The sequence below is a fragment of the Sorex araneus genome, chromosome X, assembly GCF_027595985.1.
Source record: "Sorex araneus isolate mSorAra2 chromosome X, mSorAra2.pri, whole genome shotgun sequence".
Taxonomy (NCBI): Eukaryota; Metazoa; Chordata; class Mammalia; order Eulipotyphla; family Soricidae; genus Sorex; species Sorex araneus.
Genome location: NC_073313.1, coordinates 242,145,900 through 242,164,242, shown reverse-complemented (window position 1 = coordinate 242,164,242; position 18,343 = coordinate 242,145,900). Strand labels below are relative to the sequence as shown.

The 18,343-nt window shown below is 38.0% G+C and overlaps 1 protein-coding gene across 17 annotated transcripts in view; it reads right to left on the bottom strand.

The window, feature by feature from the left end:
* The window catches only part of MAP2 (microtubule associated protein 2), a 316,282-nt gene that overhangs the window by 72,571 nt on the left and 225,368 nt on the right, over positions 1–18,343 (bottom strand). For 16 of the 17 annotated variants that reach the window (XM_055123372.1, XM_055123371.1, XM_055123385.1 and 13 more), the window contains one exon: positions 14,279–14,563. In XM_055123372.1, coding sequence (XP_054979347.1) covers positions 14,279–14,540 — 262 coding nt within the window. In that variant the 5' untranslated portion in view covers positions 14,541–14,563. Of the gene's footprint in view, positions 1–6,413; positions 6,588–14,278; positions 14,564–18,343 lie in introns of those variants that run through there. The other variant, XM_055123382.1, reaches the window with a different exon arrangement.

The window sequence follows — 18,343 nt, the reverse complement described above, 5'->3', positions numbered from 1 at the left end:
ACCCCTCAAAAATGTTTTAATTGATCTTTGCTGTTCTGGTCTATTTTCCCAAGAAGAACTTTTCAATGAGTGATGAGTGAAAATGGAATTAAAGAAAGGAACTTGGTGGCATCTGTTCTATTTTTCTTAAATGTCTGAAATGTGAACTCAGTTACATATGTGACTTGATGTGACAGGAACAAGAGAAAATGTATGATTTTAATGCCATCATATAATTAAGGTGTCCTACCTAAAATCATATAGAAAAGAAACATGAATTTATTCAAATATATTTTTTCAAAATTTTTTCTAAAAAAGTGTATTTGGGGGCGGGAGATATAGAACAGTCAGTAAGGCACTTGCTTTGCATGCTGTACTTTGGTTGGCCCTGGTTTAGACCCCAAAACTACATCCTGAGTACAGAACCAGGATTAGTATTTGAGCATTACTGAGTGTTCCCTCTCCCACATAAGAAGCATTTTAGCTATTTTTCCATATTAATTTTTCTATTGATATAATAAATAAAAGCATTTTTTAATTTATAAAGTTTTTTTCATATCCAGGTACATAAGGGTAAATTGAAACATCATTATGTGGGCATAGCATATTCAGCATTTCTAATTAAAAGGAAAAAAATCTTTAGTAATTTTTATATTTACTTAAAAATTTTAAAAATCTTGCAGGTTTTTATTTTTCTGAATCTAAATTCAAGCTGATCAGGTGATTTTAGTCCTCAGATGCTAAACTATCATCTCAATAGCCTCAGTTCACTTTTAAAGAATGAAATCCAATTCTTTAAAAGAAGGAAAACGTGCCACCCAAACAGCCACGCTTTTATTTTGAATGTTGCATTTGCAATGTGTGCATGTAAGTTCCATGTGATACACAATTCACTTTAAGCACAAGTTTTATCTTCATCAAGAAGTCATATATTTTCATAAAGTTAATAGGTCATTTTACCTATGATGTGATTTTTGAAAGTGGCAACTCTATACTTCCTTCCAATTCAATTTTTAAAGAAACTTTCAATTATCTGTTTATTTGCTCACTGTAATGAAGACCGACAAGAATCTTGTGATGAGGACATACCTGACATGTTTTCTGACATAGGTCAAGTGAGTATACAATTATTGTGAGTAAAGATCTTTTTTCATATGTCACTATTTCTGTTTTGGTCAAGTTTTAAGGAGCCCGGATTCATTTCAGTATTTTCATTCTTTAAGCACAAATACAAATTTTTAAAGCTAATAATATAAACTAAGAACCAATTTTCAAAAGAAGATAAAAATTTAATTTATGAAGAAGGAAAACAATCCAATAAATAGGTTCATTTTAAGATTTTTCATAAAAGGAAGAGTAGGTGTTTATTATTATTGCTATTATGATTATAATTATGATCATTATTTTCCTCCCTGGATCAAAAGAAAGACTTTAAAATACTGACATGATTAGAATTAGAAAATGTGAAGAAGCATACCTTTCATTTTAATATGTTTAAAAGAAAAGGAAATTATTGATAATAATCTTTTATTATTTTATAAAATGTAACTTGTGAAGATTATCAATTGAAATCAAAACAGTTTTTCTAAAAGTAGTGAATAATCATTGTTATTGTTAAATATAAACATGCTGTAATAATACCAAGAACTTATCCTTTGACAATCAGTTTATAGGCTCAAAGATGAATGACAGGGACTCTGAGGTCTTTCATTAGGCTCACCTTCAAATTATGATATGTAACATCTCTCTGAAACAAGAGTGATAAATTCCTTTGGTGTGGGGCAGAAGTCATACCCAGTGGTGCTCCTGGCTTACTCCTATCTCTGGGCTCAGGAACCACTTCTGGCAGTGCTCATGGAACCACATGGGGTACTGTGGATTGAACCCTGGTTGCTTGCATACAAAGAAAGCACCCTATCTCCTGTAATATCTCTTTAGCTTCCAAGAGTAGTAAATTCCTTTAAAGAAGAAACCTAAGTTTACAGTTCTGCACATTCACTTGATTATTAACTTTTAAGTTTGTCAGAAGTAAAATTCATGCATGCTGCTGTGACTGAATGGTAAAACAATCTTTTCCTTGTAATCAGAGGATCAATAATACTTGCATTGTAAAGTTTGGCTTGCAGGATATTTCAATGGCATTTGCAATGACGGCCAACAATGATACTGCACTCAATTTTGGAGGTGTAAGAATAAAAAGAAAGTTTCCCATATCTTTGTGTTTCTTGACTGTTACATCATGGACATGCCTTAGAAAAAACTCATTTTTCATATTTGTCCCAGTATTGTGATTTTCACAAACAAAAACATATTTCTCAGTTAGATATCATATAGTTTTTGTAAGTCAAGAAGATTTTCTATGGGTTAGAAGAACAACTTTGCAAAGGTTAGGGCATTTGCCTTGAATGTGGATGACTTGGGTTTGATCCCTGGCACCCCGTGTGATTTCCCAAGCCCACCAGGACTGATCTATGAGCTCAAAGGTAGGAGTAAGCCCTGAGCACCACCAGATATGGCCCAAAACTAGAAAAAAAAGCATAAAGTTTCTAATGCTTCACTTCACTTCAGAATGTATCATCCACTATATCCTTTCATAAATACTCTTTCAGAAAAATACTTCAGAGTTCCTATTCAATTCCTTTCTATTATAGTCGACACTTACATAGTCTTAACTTTGAATATAGTCACTTCTTTGGTTCTCATTTTTCATCTTAATTGCCATGATTTCTTTCAGCACAATCTTATTCACAGATGGTATGATTCTATGATTCTATGGTATTCTTCACTCTATGGTATATTTTTTATAACCTTGTTTTGTTTAAAATATTTTTTCCATAGAAAGATTGCACTCATCTGTGGAATAGGAAGTAGCAGAATAGAAGACTAACACCCAAGAATAGTAGAGATAAAGACCAGGAGGTTTGCCCTATGGCTTGGAAGCTGGCCTCACATGCTGGGGGAAAAGGTAGTTCAGACAAAGAAGGGAACACCAAGCAAAGGGTGCTGGGAGGACCCACTCGGGTTGGGAGCTGCCAAAAATAGACTATAGACCAAAACTGATGGGCACTCAACAACTCCATTGCAAACCACAAGACCCAAAAGGAGAGAGAGAACAAAAGGGAATGCCCGGCTACAGGTTCAAGGTGGGGAGGGGGTGGGGGGGTAAGAGGGATACTGAGATCATTGGTGGTAGAAAATGGGCACTGGTGGATGGATGGGCAACTGATCACTGTATGACTGAAATGCAAAGACAAAAGTTTGTAGTATCTATCAATATCTCATGGTGATTCACTAATAAATAACAAATAATAAGATACTTGAGTCGAAAAAATTTTCTTGAAATTTAAAACAAATATTCTCTGTCTTCATTGTTCTAATTAAAAACATTTATAAGCAAATTAAACTGCATATATACATACACACATATATATGCATATATATACATATGTATTTTCAAAAATGGAGGCAAATGAAACACAGCTTCTATTTCCAAATATAACCTACTAATGGGAATAAAAAAAAAGTGAGGCTGGAAAGATAACCCCAAAATTGAGTGTGTATGTTACATGTGGGAAGTACAGGTTTGAAACCTGGCACTTCATGCTCCCTCAAGCAACATCGGGAGTACCCCCAAGAATAGAACAAGAAGTACCTTGTAAGCCCTGCTGGCTATTGTCCCAACACTATCCTGCCCCCAAAGTAACAATTTTAATAAAATGCTTTATAGGACCCTTTGTTATGTTGTATCCTTCAAACTAATATCACTGTATCATTGTCATCCCATTGCTCACAGATATGCTCGAGTGGGCACCAGTAACGTCTCCATTGTGAGATTTCTTGTTACTGTATTTTGGCATATCAAATACACCATGGGTAGCTTGCCAGCCTCTGCCGTGGGGGCAAGATACTCTCAGTAGCTTGCCGGGCTCTCCAAGAGGGGCGAAGGAATCGAACTCAGGTCAGCTGTGTGCAAGGCAAACGCTCTACCCACTGGGCTATCGCTCCAGTCCAAACTCACATAATGTTATCAATTATACCTCAATAAAAATGTTTCATATGATTAATGCTATTTTCCAGGTAATAACCGCAGCACACTGGGGTATTGAGAAGAGGAAGTGATTCATTTGACAAAAAAAATCAACATCAGATCTGGACCTTGATCAATTACTTCTCATAACCTCTCTTGTAGGGTACATGAACTTTCAAAAAACATTTCCAGTCATTTGTACCATGATACTGCGTATGAACAAAACCATAATAGATCAGTTGGCTAAAATATAAGACCACTCATGCTGGGGTCTCTTATGCAATAATCAGGCAAGAAACAGAGGTGCCCATTCATAGCTAAACACCACTTTGTCCTGGGTTTCCAAACAGAAAATGTAAACTGAAATCCTGTTTGGATTTCAGGCTACACAAGCTGAATTATCTCTACTAAAGATGATTTTTTTTCTCTGACCCCTGAGTCCTCCCTTATTATTCATTTTATCAAACATGTCTTTAGGTTTTTAGTATTGCCAAAATCAGTTGTAGACACAAATATGTTACCCTCCATTTCTATAGTCTAATATCCACCTAGAATTTGAATATATATATATATTTTTTTTACTGTTTGCAACCAGAGTTTAAGACATATGCTCTCCTCTTTCTCTGCTCAAGAGCTGGACTGGGATTTGAATTTGTGCTTTGTGAGTATTGCTGAATAATGACTCACTGAGACAAGCCCCACGGTGCGGAGGCAGCAAGCAGTTCAGTGTCCTTTTCCCCTCAGGACTCATGATGCCAAGTCAGATCAAGTTTAAACTACCAGGTCTGCAATGCAGCACCAGTTGTTCTGTTCATCTGCTCCCTGATATGAATTTCCAGACTCCCCTGACAGTCAAAATATGTATTTCATGCACTGTGCTAAAGAGCAGTGAAGTGTGAGGGTATGAGAGCAACAGGAAAATACTTGATACCCTGAAGCAGAAATGAGTCACTGCAGCTCAGAAGGAGGAAAGGAAGGACTGATCATGATGCTAGGTTCTCCCCATTCTACTAATGTCCAACAGCAGTATAGTCAAACCCAGAGCCAAGCCTGGAGGTACTACTTGGCATATTGTAGCAGATATTTATCTAAGATACAGAGGAGAATCAAATCAATATATCTGTGTATACACATGTATAGATATCAATTTTGGAAAAAAGCATTATATATTGATGATGAATATATTCTCAAGATAGCAATGAATTGTCTCTAATTTCTATTAATGTTTATTCACATATTTTTCCTTTTTACTGTTTGTGAGAAGTCTTAGAAATAAAACAAGAGACAGATCACGTCCATGCAAAATGCTAATCAAAACAAAGCCTTTGCAGTTCAAAATTGGCTTCCATGAGTGATTAGTTCCCTCTGTTTAATACAAAAAAATATAAAATAATTGCATGAATTGAGTATCATTCTTCTTTAAATGGAGATTAAAAAAAAAAACCTCAAAAATTGGAACATGCTAAATGAAAACAATAACAACAAAACGTGACAAAAAATTAGGACAAAATTTGATAAGGTCTTAAAAAACGTAGGACCAAAAGGAAGTATCAAGTCAAAAAATGCTAATTAAAATATCAAATTATGTTTATATTTAAAAATAAATCAGTCTGACATATTTTTACAAGTAGGTCTGATTTTTCCTCGCTCAAATCTGTTGCAATGATTAAGATTCAAATTCAGTTTTTTAAAGTGATAGAAAACCAAAAACACTGAATGATCAACAGCCCGCTCTCTTTTTTAAAAAAAAAAAAAATAGTTCCGCTGTGGTTCTGACATTTGGTACAAAACAAGACAATGAAGAAACAAGACCAATTTCCAGAAGTGAATGGAAGGAATTTTCTGGAAGGATATACACAGGGAAAATGTGCATGCAAATTTACCTTATTTTTAAAATATATTGTATTTCACAGAGCCTTGTTCTTCACAATCTGAAGTGCTTGAGTAATTAAAATCCCAAGTAATAAAATGTTTAAATTTGTTGAGTCATTTGGTTTGATTATAAAAAGACTAAAGAAACCAAGTTTTTCTTATATGTTGAGTCAGAATTTCTGGCTTAAGACAATTTCATACTCCATTAAGATACTGGCTAAAGAACAAAGATATGAGGTCAATTTTTATAAGACCTACCCTACAACTGCAAATTTAAATGAACAACTTTATCTGGTGCCTGTATTTTTCTTCAGTATGTAAAACAATCAAAGTTCCCGCTTGCATTACCTGCTTTATACAAAGTAAGATAGGCACTTCTTTATTATAATGCCCATGGACGCTAGTCCTCAATTAGGTTCAGATCCTTCTATTTACCAACAAGACAAACCACATATTATGACTGACGCTAATACCCACAACTGCTTTAAATGGTATCAAGACTACACAGGACAAAGCAAACGTGACAAATACAAACCTCGTGGAATTGCCTTTGCTATCAATTCTTGTCTTTCTCACTCTTTCTAGCCCCAGATGCTTAACCTTTGGAAGGAAAACACTGAAAATATTCCCATTTTCTGTCCTCATCCATCGGCGCCGAGGGCCCAGATGCTTTGCAGAGGCTGTATGCTTTTCTGCAGATCCACCCTTGAATGCTAAATAACTCCGCTTTGCACACTCCTTCTCTCTGCGGAGCTCAGTGAAATGGCAGCCAGAGCAATGAGTGGTTGGCATGGCAACAAGGAAAAGGAAAATCTGCAATCTCTTGTATTGTGAGGCCAGCCTGCTTATTGCTTTGGGGGGGTGGCGTGGATGGCTTTAGTCATTTTGCAGGAAAAATGACTGTATTATTTTATTCCATGTACATTAATATGATATTATATATATGTATCATGTTTTAACTCAGATGGTGACGCTTCCTTGTAAATCTCAACAGAGGGATGGAGGCAGGGGACAGATAAGACAGGGCAGGTTTGATTGTTTTTCGGATTGAAAAGAGAGACACGGAAGTCTAGAGACTTAAACAGCTTTCTGTGCATGAATGACAAGCATTTTCCTCCTTTTGTTTTTCTTTGAGCTTGCAGTTACAGTATCAATGATAATAAACAGGTGTGCTCATCTGACTGTCCATCACTTGGCAGCTTACGTTTTGTGTATGTGACACAGACCAAGAGCTTTTGGAAGGTGCAGCAATGGCCTACCGGAGAAAGATGACAATATATATATACAATCTGGAAGAGCTTGTAGAGTTCTCTCTGCTTTGGTAGGAGCTGATCTTGAGGGAATCCCCCAACATATTAGGAAAACACAGTAACCCTGAGGGAAGCGAGGATGCTAATAGTCAGAAACTTGATATTCCCTTGATCTCTAAAATTTAATTCAAGAGCTGATACTGACCTTTACGGTCATCAAGTCCCCTTAACACTCTCACTAGCATTTCTTAGCAATGTTCAAGCATTACCTTAGAAGAATCAAAATCACAAAAGCAAGACTTTAAATATGTCAGTGCTCTGGCTCCATAAACTTGTCAGAGCAGCTTCATTTTAATTCCTCCACTTGTCCTGAAAATGGGCAATAAACTTGTTACTGTTTGTGATGCTATAGTGTAGAACCATGTGACAGCTTTTCGATAAACTGATTACTTTGGCCATGACTGATTGTTGCTATCCTGGACTGGCTGTACTGACGCAGCCGACACTGGTCTAGAGGTCAGGAATCTGCATTCAGGAAGCAGTGTCGGGTCTTGGATGAATGGTTTACCCTAGGAAAAGGACTATGGAAAGTTACCTTCTGTTTGTTTCCAGCTTTCTGTCATGTTATCTATATCTATAGGTTGCATCACTGTTTCTAATAATGAACAATTCTTGAACTTTGTAAACTTTGTCTTCAAACCCACTCACCCCTACCAACAAAATACTCTCATCAGAGCTTTGAACACTCTCAAAACTATTCGCAGGTTTGTAAAGTTAAATAAACCACAGGCTTTAGGAAAGGTCCCAGGCTACCTCTTGAGGTTGGAATAGTTGTAATGAAGAGTTGCACTGGGTTCATAAGCACTTCATTCACAGTAGCTACCTGAGTAAATGCAGTGAGATAAAAGATGTGGGAATGGTTTATAAATGAAAGGGAATGATCAAAGTATGCACTGCTACAAAAAGTCCAACTTACAGATTTACACAGTGTTCAATATTAGTTCTATAAGCAATCACTGATAGATTAATAAAAATTCAATAGCTCTTTTTTATAGGTGATAAGCAACTGATAGCAAAATTCTATTTTTCAATTGTATGAAACAGAAACAGAACTGTCACTAATGGCAAATTCCAAATTCTACTATTAGAAGAACATGTCCAAAATGATCCTTTCTATAAAGAGTATAAATTTGATATCTTAGATAACAAGATACCATATTAAGTAAAAATGAGCTGCATTGCTAATTTACATGCACAATGATTATAGAAGCCATTTGTTTTCCATGTCCTTAAAATGTCATTTTAAAGGTTACATTTTTATTCCCCACTTTCTAAAATAACTTTCCATGAGTTGGAGTGATAGTACAGCAGGTAAGGTGCTTGCTTTGAAAACAGCAAATCTGAGTTTTATCCCCAGCACCCCATATGGTCTCCCGAGCACTGCCAGGAGTGATCTTTGAGTGCAGAGCAAGGAGTAAGCCCTGAGCATCAATTTCTGTGGTCCCAAAACAACAACAAAGTAAAATAAATATAATTATTTTCCACTCAAACTTTTATAATTTTGTGTATCATTGCTTCTGTCTTTTTATAGGCACAATGATACAATGTGGCTATGAATTCTAATGCGAGTTTGCCCCTTCACCTATCTTTGTTAAAAACAAAGATAAGGCTCTTAATTTTCAGTAAGATTTATTCTCCAGGGATACTAAACTTCACTCTTTCTTTCATAAAGGCATAAAAAAAAGAGGAAGGGTTTATGACAAAGCACCACTCTTATTATTTATGCATTAGAAAATAATATAAAAGGACTTCTTAAATCTTATTATAAAAATAACTCTCCTAAATAGTTAGAATCTCAATGGTTTCTCCTTTATTTTCATTTTTTTTTCAGGTTTTTGTGGCATGGTTTGTAAAAATGCACATTTTAGTGAATAGAAGAAAAAAAACAAAAGTCAAAAATTATATTAGAAGTGAGCAAATAACTTCTATCAACTGTTTTTTGACTTAGCTGTAAATTATGAGAAAAGGAGCAAAATCTAGAAAGGAAGCTGGAAATATATAGAACTGAAAATATGGTTAACTTTGAGCATCCTTTGCCCTGTTCCACCTAGTCTCAGTTCAAAGATTAAAAAAATGGGGGAGGGGTGCAAGATATTATTAGAAAATTCAGAAAGATGCAGATGGGGAAAAGTAATATAAAAAAATACTGCTTTGCATCACTTATCAGGGAAATGCAAATCAAAACAACAATGAGATCATCTCACACCAGTGAGACTCACCCACATCACAAAGAACAAAACCAGTGCTGACATGGATGTGGGAAGAAAAATACCCTCATCCGCTGCTAGTGGGAATGTCAACTGGTATAGCTTTTTTGGAAATAAATATTGACACTTGACAAAAAAAACTAGTAATGGAACTTCCATATAATAGAGTAATTTCACTTCTAGGAATCTACCCCAAAGACCCAAAATTTATTCAGAAAAGGCATTTGCCCTTCTATATTCTTTGTGGCACAATGCAGAATGATGGCTAAAAGCAGAAAACCACCCAAATGTACAAGAACAAACGATTAAAGAAATGATGGTATGTATATACCAAGAAATCTCATTCAGCTTTAAGGCAGGTTGGTTGGAGGGAAAGTAAGGAGAAAGTGGAAACTGTGGAAGGGACTGGTGTTGGGATATTGTATGACAGAAACAATAATAAATAACTGTATGTTATGATGTCTCAATAAAACAAAAACACAATATGAAATCATGCAATTTGCTGTAATGTGAATGAATAAGGAGTGTATCGTGCTGAGTGAAGAGTCAGAAGTTGAAGGACAGACAATGGTCGCTCTCACATGCAGAATGCAAAGAATCATATTGGAGGAATATCGAAATCCCAAGGGTATCAGAAGCTGAGGACTGGTCTTCAGCAGGAAGCTTACCACTAGAGGAAGAGTGGTGGCCAAAGGACATGGGGGTCAGGGACGACCACACTCTGGGGAGAGTGCATTGCTGGAACATTTTATGCATGAAATCTGACCTAAATGAACAGTTTTTTTAAACTGTTAATTAAAAAGCATTGATTGACTTATTGACGGTAAATGTCAAAGAATGCACAGTTCCACACTTTCTCTAAGCAGCACTTAATTGTTGTTTATTCAAATAGTTTGTTGTTATTGTTGTTTTTGCTTTTGGGGTCATACCCGGTGATGCTCAGGGATTACTCCTGGCTCATGCACTCAGGAATTACTCCTGGCGTTGCTTGGGGACCATATGGGATGCCAGGGATTGAACCCAGGTCGGCTGCTTACAAGGCAAATGCCCTACCCGCTGTACTAATGCTTCAGCCCCGAAATAAACAGTTTTATAAACTGCTTTGTCTAAGACAAAAAAAAAAACCCAAAAGATCAAAGACAAGATGGTGGTGGGCTTGCATACTTTACAATTAAACGTTATTAAAGCCCATAAATGAGAGTGAATATTGAAAAGGCGACATGAAGGAGAATGAGAAAAGACTCTTGCTTGAAATAAACCCACCATGATGAAAGAAAGGGGAGGGAGATTTGATCATGGTGCTTCATACAGAAAGGGGGGAAAAAACCCACGTTAGAGACAGGATTCATTCCTACAAATAAAGAAGGAAATATAAATATGTATATGTATACATATTTATTAATTTGTTTTGTCTTGGAGCCACACCTGGTAGGGTTTGGGTCTTATTCCTGGCTCTGAGCCTAGGGATCACATTTGCCAGTGCTCAGGAGACCATTTGAGATGCTGGGGATTGAACCTTGGTCAGTCACGGGCAAGGCAAGTACCCTGCCCACTGTGCTATCTCCCTGGCCCTAGAAGAGAGAACTGCAACAAAGAAGGAAAGAAGAAAGATCTTTGGATTCAGCCAGTAGTAACCTGGATATGAACACAGAATAGATAAGATCTGTCTCTGAGACATACTTCATGTTGCCAGTTAGAATACTAACTTAGAATAGACATATGTGATAGGAGAAAAAGAAAATGTGGGTAGATTTTATGTGAAGTATAAGTAATTTGGCTATTATAAAATCTTGGCCCCCTTTGAAAATAAGGCCAGATAGATGCCTCAGTGATCTGAGCACATGTTTTGCCTGCAGAAGGTCCATGTACAAATCCTGGCATTGCGCAATCCCCATAGACAACATCAGAATCAACTGACTAGCTCAGATAGAGAAGGGAACACCAAGTAAAGTGTGGTTGGAGGACCCGCTCGGGATGGGAGATGCGTGCTGAAAGTAGACTATAAATTGAACACGATGGCCACTTAACATCCATTGCAAACTACAACACCCAAAAGGAGAGAGAGAAAAAAAGGGAATGCCCTGCCACAGAGGCAGGGTGGGGTGGGGTGGGCAGGGGACGAGGAGTGGGGTGGGAGGGATACTGGGATTGTTGGTGGTGGAGAATGGGCACTGGTGGAGGGATGGGTACTCTAGTATTGTATGACTGAAACACAAGCATGAAAATATGTAAATCTGTAACTGTACCCTCACGGTGAGTCACTAATAAAAAAATAATAAATTAAAAAGAAAGAAAGAAAAACAGAATCAACTGCCTAGCACCAAGCCTGGAGTAAACTCTGAGCACTGCCAGGTGTGCCCCCCCCAAAAAAAACAAAACCCCAAAACAAAATAATAATATAATCATCTAAGCTGTAATGTCAATTCATGCTGACAGTTTATATTATCAAAAGAAAGCCTTTTTTTCTGCCTGGTTCAACCTTTATCAAAAACAGTATGGAGATACCTCAGTAAACTAAAGTGAAGTTCCATATGACCCAGCAATTTCACTTTTGGGTATCTACCTAAGGACACAAAAACATTCTTTGAAAAAAAGTATCTGCACACCATTATTCATTACAGCATTTGGTACAATAGCTAATATCTGGAATCAAACTAGGCATTCAATGATAGATGAGTGGATCATGAGTATGTATACACAATGGAATACTACACAGCTATAAGGAAAGATGATATGAAAGGAACTGGAAGACATTATGTTAAATGAAGTAAGCCAGGAGAAGGACAAATGAAAGATGATGTCATTTATATGTGGTACACAGAATAACTGGACCCGGAAATACACTGTTTTAAATAAGGGATGGTGCCCCAGAATATAGGGAGAAAAAGGGCAGAGAAAGAAATTTACAGGAGGTAAGGGGAAAGAAGAGATAGACAGGAAACAATGAGAATCAGGGGTTAAGTGTATCTGAGTACACTGGTGGTCTAGAGGTGTAGTCTAGCTAAATATCCAAACCATGGCATTATAAACACTGAGAACAAGAGATCCAGACTTCAAGAAGCAAACCATAAAATGCGCCTGTCATTGTGGCAGTTTGGCTATGGTGGGGAGTGGGAGCGGAGGTACGAGGGAACCTGGAATCCTGGCAGAGGGGAGAAGACCCTGTGGTGGCACTAGCACTGTGGTTAAAACCCAACTATGAACAACTTTGTAAATCACAATGCTCTAATAATTTTTTAAGAGAAATCTATGTACTCAAAGTCGACAAAGGACTAAACATGATGCCTCTTCAGTATCTGTATTGCAAACCATAAGGCCCCAAAGGAGAAAGAAAGAAAGAAGGTGCCTCCTGGGGAGGCAGGGGGTGGGGTACATGTGGTGGGAGGGGTACTGGGGACATTGGTGGTGAAAATGCGCAATGGTGGAGGGATGGGTGTTCAATCACTGTATGACTGAAACTCAATCATGAAAGCATTGTAACTGTATCTCATTATGATTCAATAGCACTGTCGCACTGTCACAATGCTGTCCCATTGTTCATTGATTTGCTCGAGAGGGCACCAGTAACGTCTCCATTGTGAGACTTGTTGTTACTGTTTTATTGGCATATCAAATATACCACAGGTAGCTTGTCAGGCTCTACAGTGTGATGATGATTTAATAAAAAATTTAAAATATAAAAAAATATTAAAAGAACCAGCTAGTCAAGGGGGAAAAAAAAGAGAGAAATCTATCTAAGATGATATGAAATAGTTCCTCTGTGTGTGTGTGTGTGTGTGTTTTCTTTCCCTCTTCACTTTCTTTTCAAGGTCTGGGAGATAAATCCTACACCACCTTCTGGGCTCAAAAGTCAAAATATTTGCAATCAATCAATTAATTAAAAAATCAGATTGAAGTACAATAGCATTCAAGAGAATTAAAAAGAAATTATATAATAATGCCATTTGCCTGTTATAGAAATCTAGGGAAGTCATATTAAAAATATGGGCCAGAGAGACAGTATAGAAGGTAGAGCACTTACCTTGCATGCAGCTGACCTGTATTTGATCCCTGGCAGCACATATTGTCCCTTGAGCACTGCCAGGAGGGACCCTTGAGCACAGAGCTAGGAATTCACCCTTAGCACCTCCAGTGTTCCACAAACATATAAAGAGAGGAAGGAAGGAAGGAAGGAAGGAAGGAAGGAAGGAAGGAAGGAAGGAAGGAAGGAAGGAAGGAAGGAAGGAAGGAAGGGAGGGAGGGAGGGAGGAAGGAAGGAAGGAAAAGAGGGAAAATAAAGGGAGGGAGGGAGGGGTAGGAGGAAGAAAGGAAGAAAGGAAGGAAGTAAGGGAGGAAGGGAGGAAAGGAGGCAGGGAGGGAGGACAGGAGGAAAGGAGGGAGGGACGGAGGGAGGAAGGAGGGTGAGGGGAGGGAGGAAGGAAGGAAGGAAGGAAGGAAGGAAGGAAGGAAGGAAGGAAGGAAGGAAGGAAGGGAGGGAGGGAGGGGAGGGAGGGAGAATAAAGGGAGGGGAAAGAAGGAAGGAAGGAAGGAAGGAAGGAAGGAAGGAAGGAAGGAAGGAAGGAAGGAAGGAAGGAAGGAAGGAAGGAAGGGAGGGAGGGGAGGGAGGGAGAATAAAGGGAGGGGAAAGAAGGAAGGAAGGAAGGAAGGAAGGAAGGAAGGAAGGAAGGAAGGAAGGAAGGAAGGAAGGAAGGAAGGAAGGAAGGAAGGAAGGGAAGAAGAGAAGGAGACTACAGTTGGGAGAATGTCAGTGTTGTTCTCCTGCCTTCTAGCATGTCTGGATCTATTTTCCCTGACTGACTAGAATCTCAGTCAATGCTCCAGTGAGAAAGCGGCTGGACTGCAAAGGAAAAAGCAAGTACTGGGAGAGATAAGCCTTTAGTTACCTGCTGTCTCTCTGTCAGCCGAGGTCAGCTCTCCGTTGATCCCGTTCTCTTTGGTATTTGAATAGGTGTCCTGTGACCCACGTTCTCCAAAGGCGCCCTCTTCATCCTCCCTGTATGGAAATCCATTGGCGCTGCGGACAAGTCCGGCCCCTGCCCCGCCTTGGTCCTTAATCTCGGGTGAGTGTGGGTGGGCAGCTGCCTCAGTCAGCGGAGCTGAGGTCCAGTGGGGCACCTTCGCTTCATCCTTCCGATCATCTGCCATTCTTCAAAGCCCTGTGAGCTCTTCTGTGATTGGAAGAGGAAAAATAGTAGATGTCAGTGTGGGGAAATCAGATCTGATATTATAAGTCCCCAGTGAGGGCAAATTTACTTCACTCTCAGTTGTAAGTGATGGCCTAAAAGTATGTCTCAGTGTGTAAAGCTCAGGCCTCACAGTGGCTCTGGTTTCAAATCCTGGTCTTCCAGTGCCTGTCACACAGCCAGGCCCTGGGGCTCCCCGAGCCTGAGAATCACAGGCTGTGGACCCCTTTTTAAAAACATACCGATACCCTACTGTTAATTTTAAGAGGTTCCCATCATTAACCAATTGGTTTTTATGCATCTTTTTTAGGTGGCTCCCCATTTAATGTCAGTTCATTATCATTCCACTTGTCTATTTGGCCTTTGAACAATGCACGGTTAAGGGCTCTGATTCTTCAGTCAAAATTCTAAACATAATTTATAGTCTACCCCCAGTCTTCCTGTCCATGAATTCAATCAACAGGCATGGCTGTATAAATCCAGAATATGTAGGTTCTGGTAATCCAGAATATCAGCAGGTGGGAAAACAAACCTTTTGTATAAGCTGACGCTCACAACTCGAAACTGTATGGTTCAAGGGTCAACTGGAATAAGAAAAAAAATTAAAAAGAGGGGAAAATAACCCCTCATGTTTGACTTTTAAGGACTAATTTTCTGATAATCCAGAATACCATAGGTGCGAAAACAAACTTGTTGTATAAGCTGAATGGTAATGTAAAAAAAAAAAATGGCAAGAATATAAGAAAAACTTGCAGCATGAGAAGAATAGGTAGGGAAAAGTGGGGGAATGGTGGGATGGGAAAATGCTAAATTGTGAACAATGACTACAATTACTCTTTCTAAATCATAACTTGTAGGAAACCTAGAAGAGACAAAGATTAATACATGAGATCTTTCTGTTTCAAAGGTACTCAAAACCTTTGAAAGCACAAAATAGGATTATTTTCTGATCTACTACATGTCATTACATGTACAATACTGTAAGTGGTTTTTCTTGTAACTGTTGGCATAGGAACTGGAACCTAAAAAACTTCAAAAGCTCAAGAATAAATTACTTGAAAATCTGTCATAAGATATTGTATACTGGTGGAGGGATAAGTGTTCAATCATTTTATGACTGAAAATCAATCGTGAAAGCTTTGAAAGTGTATCCCACGGTGATTCAATGATATATACATATATTACTGAATATAATATATATTATTTAGGACTAAATGAACGTTCCAATAGAGAAATAAGAAATGTCTGAGACACCCAAGCTTGGTGGGAGGATTGTATCCTCAAATGTCACCACTCTCTGTGACAGCCAAAATCTTAGCTATACTTTTTATCAAGATAACTACAAATTTTCTACCATTTGGTCCTTGCCCTCTCACTAAATATTGAGGGATAAAATTCATCCATATAAATATTTTTGCCTCTTTTGAGTTGGCATGGCCTCTTTATATATATACATATATATGCATATATAGACATATATATGTATAATAGCCTAAATGATTTATGTAGCTTCAAAATGTGGATTTTTTTTCTTTAGTTCCAAGAACTGGCAGCAGGAACTCAGGACCTCACACCTACAAGGCGAGTATTCAATCTGTGAGCTATATCTCTGCCCCAACTTACAACCTTTTAAATCACAAAGTCTTTTTGTTTTGTTTTGTTTTATTTGCAGGGAGGGGGAGATGAGTTGCACATGCAGTGATGGCAGGGCTTATTCCCGACTCTGTTCTCATGGATAACTTCTGGTGAATTTCAGGGCACAGAAGGGGTGCCAGGTCAGCCATGTGCAAGGCAAGCAACCTACCTGCTGTGCTATTATTCTGGCACTGGATCAGAATACTGATCAATAGTGACACTCTCGGCTCAGCATCATCTTTACAAGTTTTGACTTCTTTTTCCTTATCAGAGCAGCTTAATGATAAAGTCTCTATCCTCATATGATCCAATCAACTTTGTGTGGGGTGAGGCAAGATCACAATGGCAATGCTAGGGACTTGCTTATAGTTCAATAATCACTTCTGGTGGCTCTCAGGAAATCATACATAATGTTGTTTATTGAACTGGGGTGGCTGCATGCCAGGCAAATGCCTTAACCTCTGTACATTCTCTCTAGCTCTGGTCCAATCTGTTTCAAGTGCGGAGTGAAACTTTTTAAAGAGCTTCATATAAAGCATGTGTCTTGTAAATATGATTTCTAAAAATAGACTTTACATTTTAGAAAAGATTTAGATTCACAGAAAAACTGAGTTACAGAATAGCATTCCAATGACCCTGCACATAATTTCCCTGTCATCAACATCTTCTATTAGCATGATACTTGTTACAATTAATAAAATAAGTGATCTGTTATTATTAACTAAAGCTCATAGTTTAATTTTACTTAATGTTCCTGTTTTAAATTCCAGAATTCTGCCCAGAATGTCTTATAGATCCTTCATGCCTCTTTAAGGTTCTTCTTGACTATGAGAGTTTCTCACACTTTGTTTTGGTTTTATAGTTTTTTTTTTTCCTTTTTGGATCACACCTGGCAATGCACAGGGGTTACTCCTGGCTCTGCACTCAGGAATTACCCCTGGTGGTGCTCAGGGGGACCATATGGGATGCTGGAAATTGAACCCAGATCGGCCATGTGCAAGGCAAATGTCCTACCTGCTGTGCTATCGCTCCAGCCCCTCACACTTTCTTTTGGGGTGACCTTAAGAAGTACTGGTCATATAAATGAATGGTAAGTTGTACCTCTATGAAAAATTTTATTTTAGTTTTTGATCTTAGTCTTAGATTTTGCCATTAGGAGATATAGACCACCAAAGATGAAATACTCAAATAAAGCTTAAGAAATGTTGATTTAGTTCAGACAATTTTGGCTTTCTGAAAAACTTGATATATTTCTTTTTTTGGGGGGGCAGGGGCCACACCTGGCGATGCACAGGGGCCACTCCTGGCTCTGCACCCAGGAACCACCCCTGGCGGAGCTCAGGGGACCACATGGGACGCTGGGATTTGAACCCCGGTCGGCCGTGTGCAAGGCAAATGCCCCACCTGCTGTGCTATTTCTCCAGCCCCCCAAACTTGGTATATTTCTGGCCAGAAGAATCTTAGGAAGGGGCAATGATGTGCAACAACTTCACACGCAGTTGTTCACAGAACCCTTTATCAGTTGCAGTGTTTTTTAACATCTCAGAGGGGAAATAGTTGGGTTTGCATTTTAGTCATGTTTAACTTGAAGAATTCAAACCTCAGGTTTTTTAAAGTAAATAACATGAAGTAAACATCCACAGCTGCCAGCTAAAATAGGCAGTTTTGCCTCAGGACTGTGAGGGAAAGATTTCTCAAAAACTAAACAATGCACATCATGAACCTCATAAAACAAAGAAAATGATGCCTAGTTTAGGAGAATTTACCTGGGAATCGCCAAGTTAAAATGTTGCTTGCTTGTTTTCAGTAAACCAGGCAAATAAAAAAGTGAACTTTTTAGTACTTAATGTTTTAAAATTTTAATATACTTTCTATTAATTAGTCAAAAGTAAGTATAGAGGAAAAAAGAGTTGACTGGTAATGTTGCCTTCAATTAATATCAGAGGTATAGCTCATGTGAATTTATTACCTGGCCACATCATGTGACTTTCAGATAAAATGATTTAGATAATACTCTGTGTAATCTGTACAGATTAATTTTCTAAGATTTTAAATTAGAACTTGTATTTTTCTGACAAAATTAGTTTGATAGAAAATACAGTTTGAAAATATTTCCTTTTCCTATCTAGA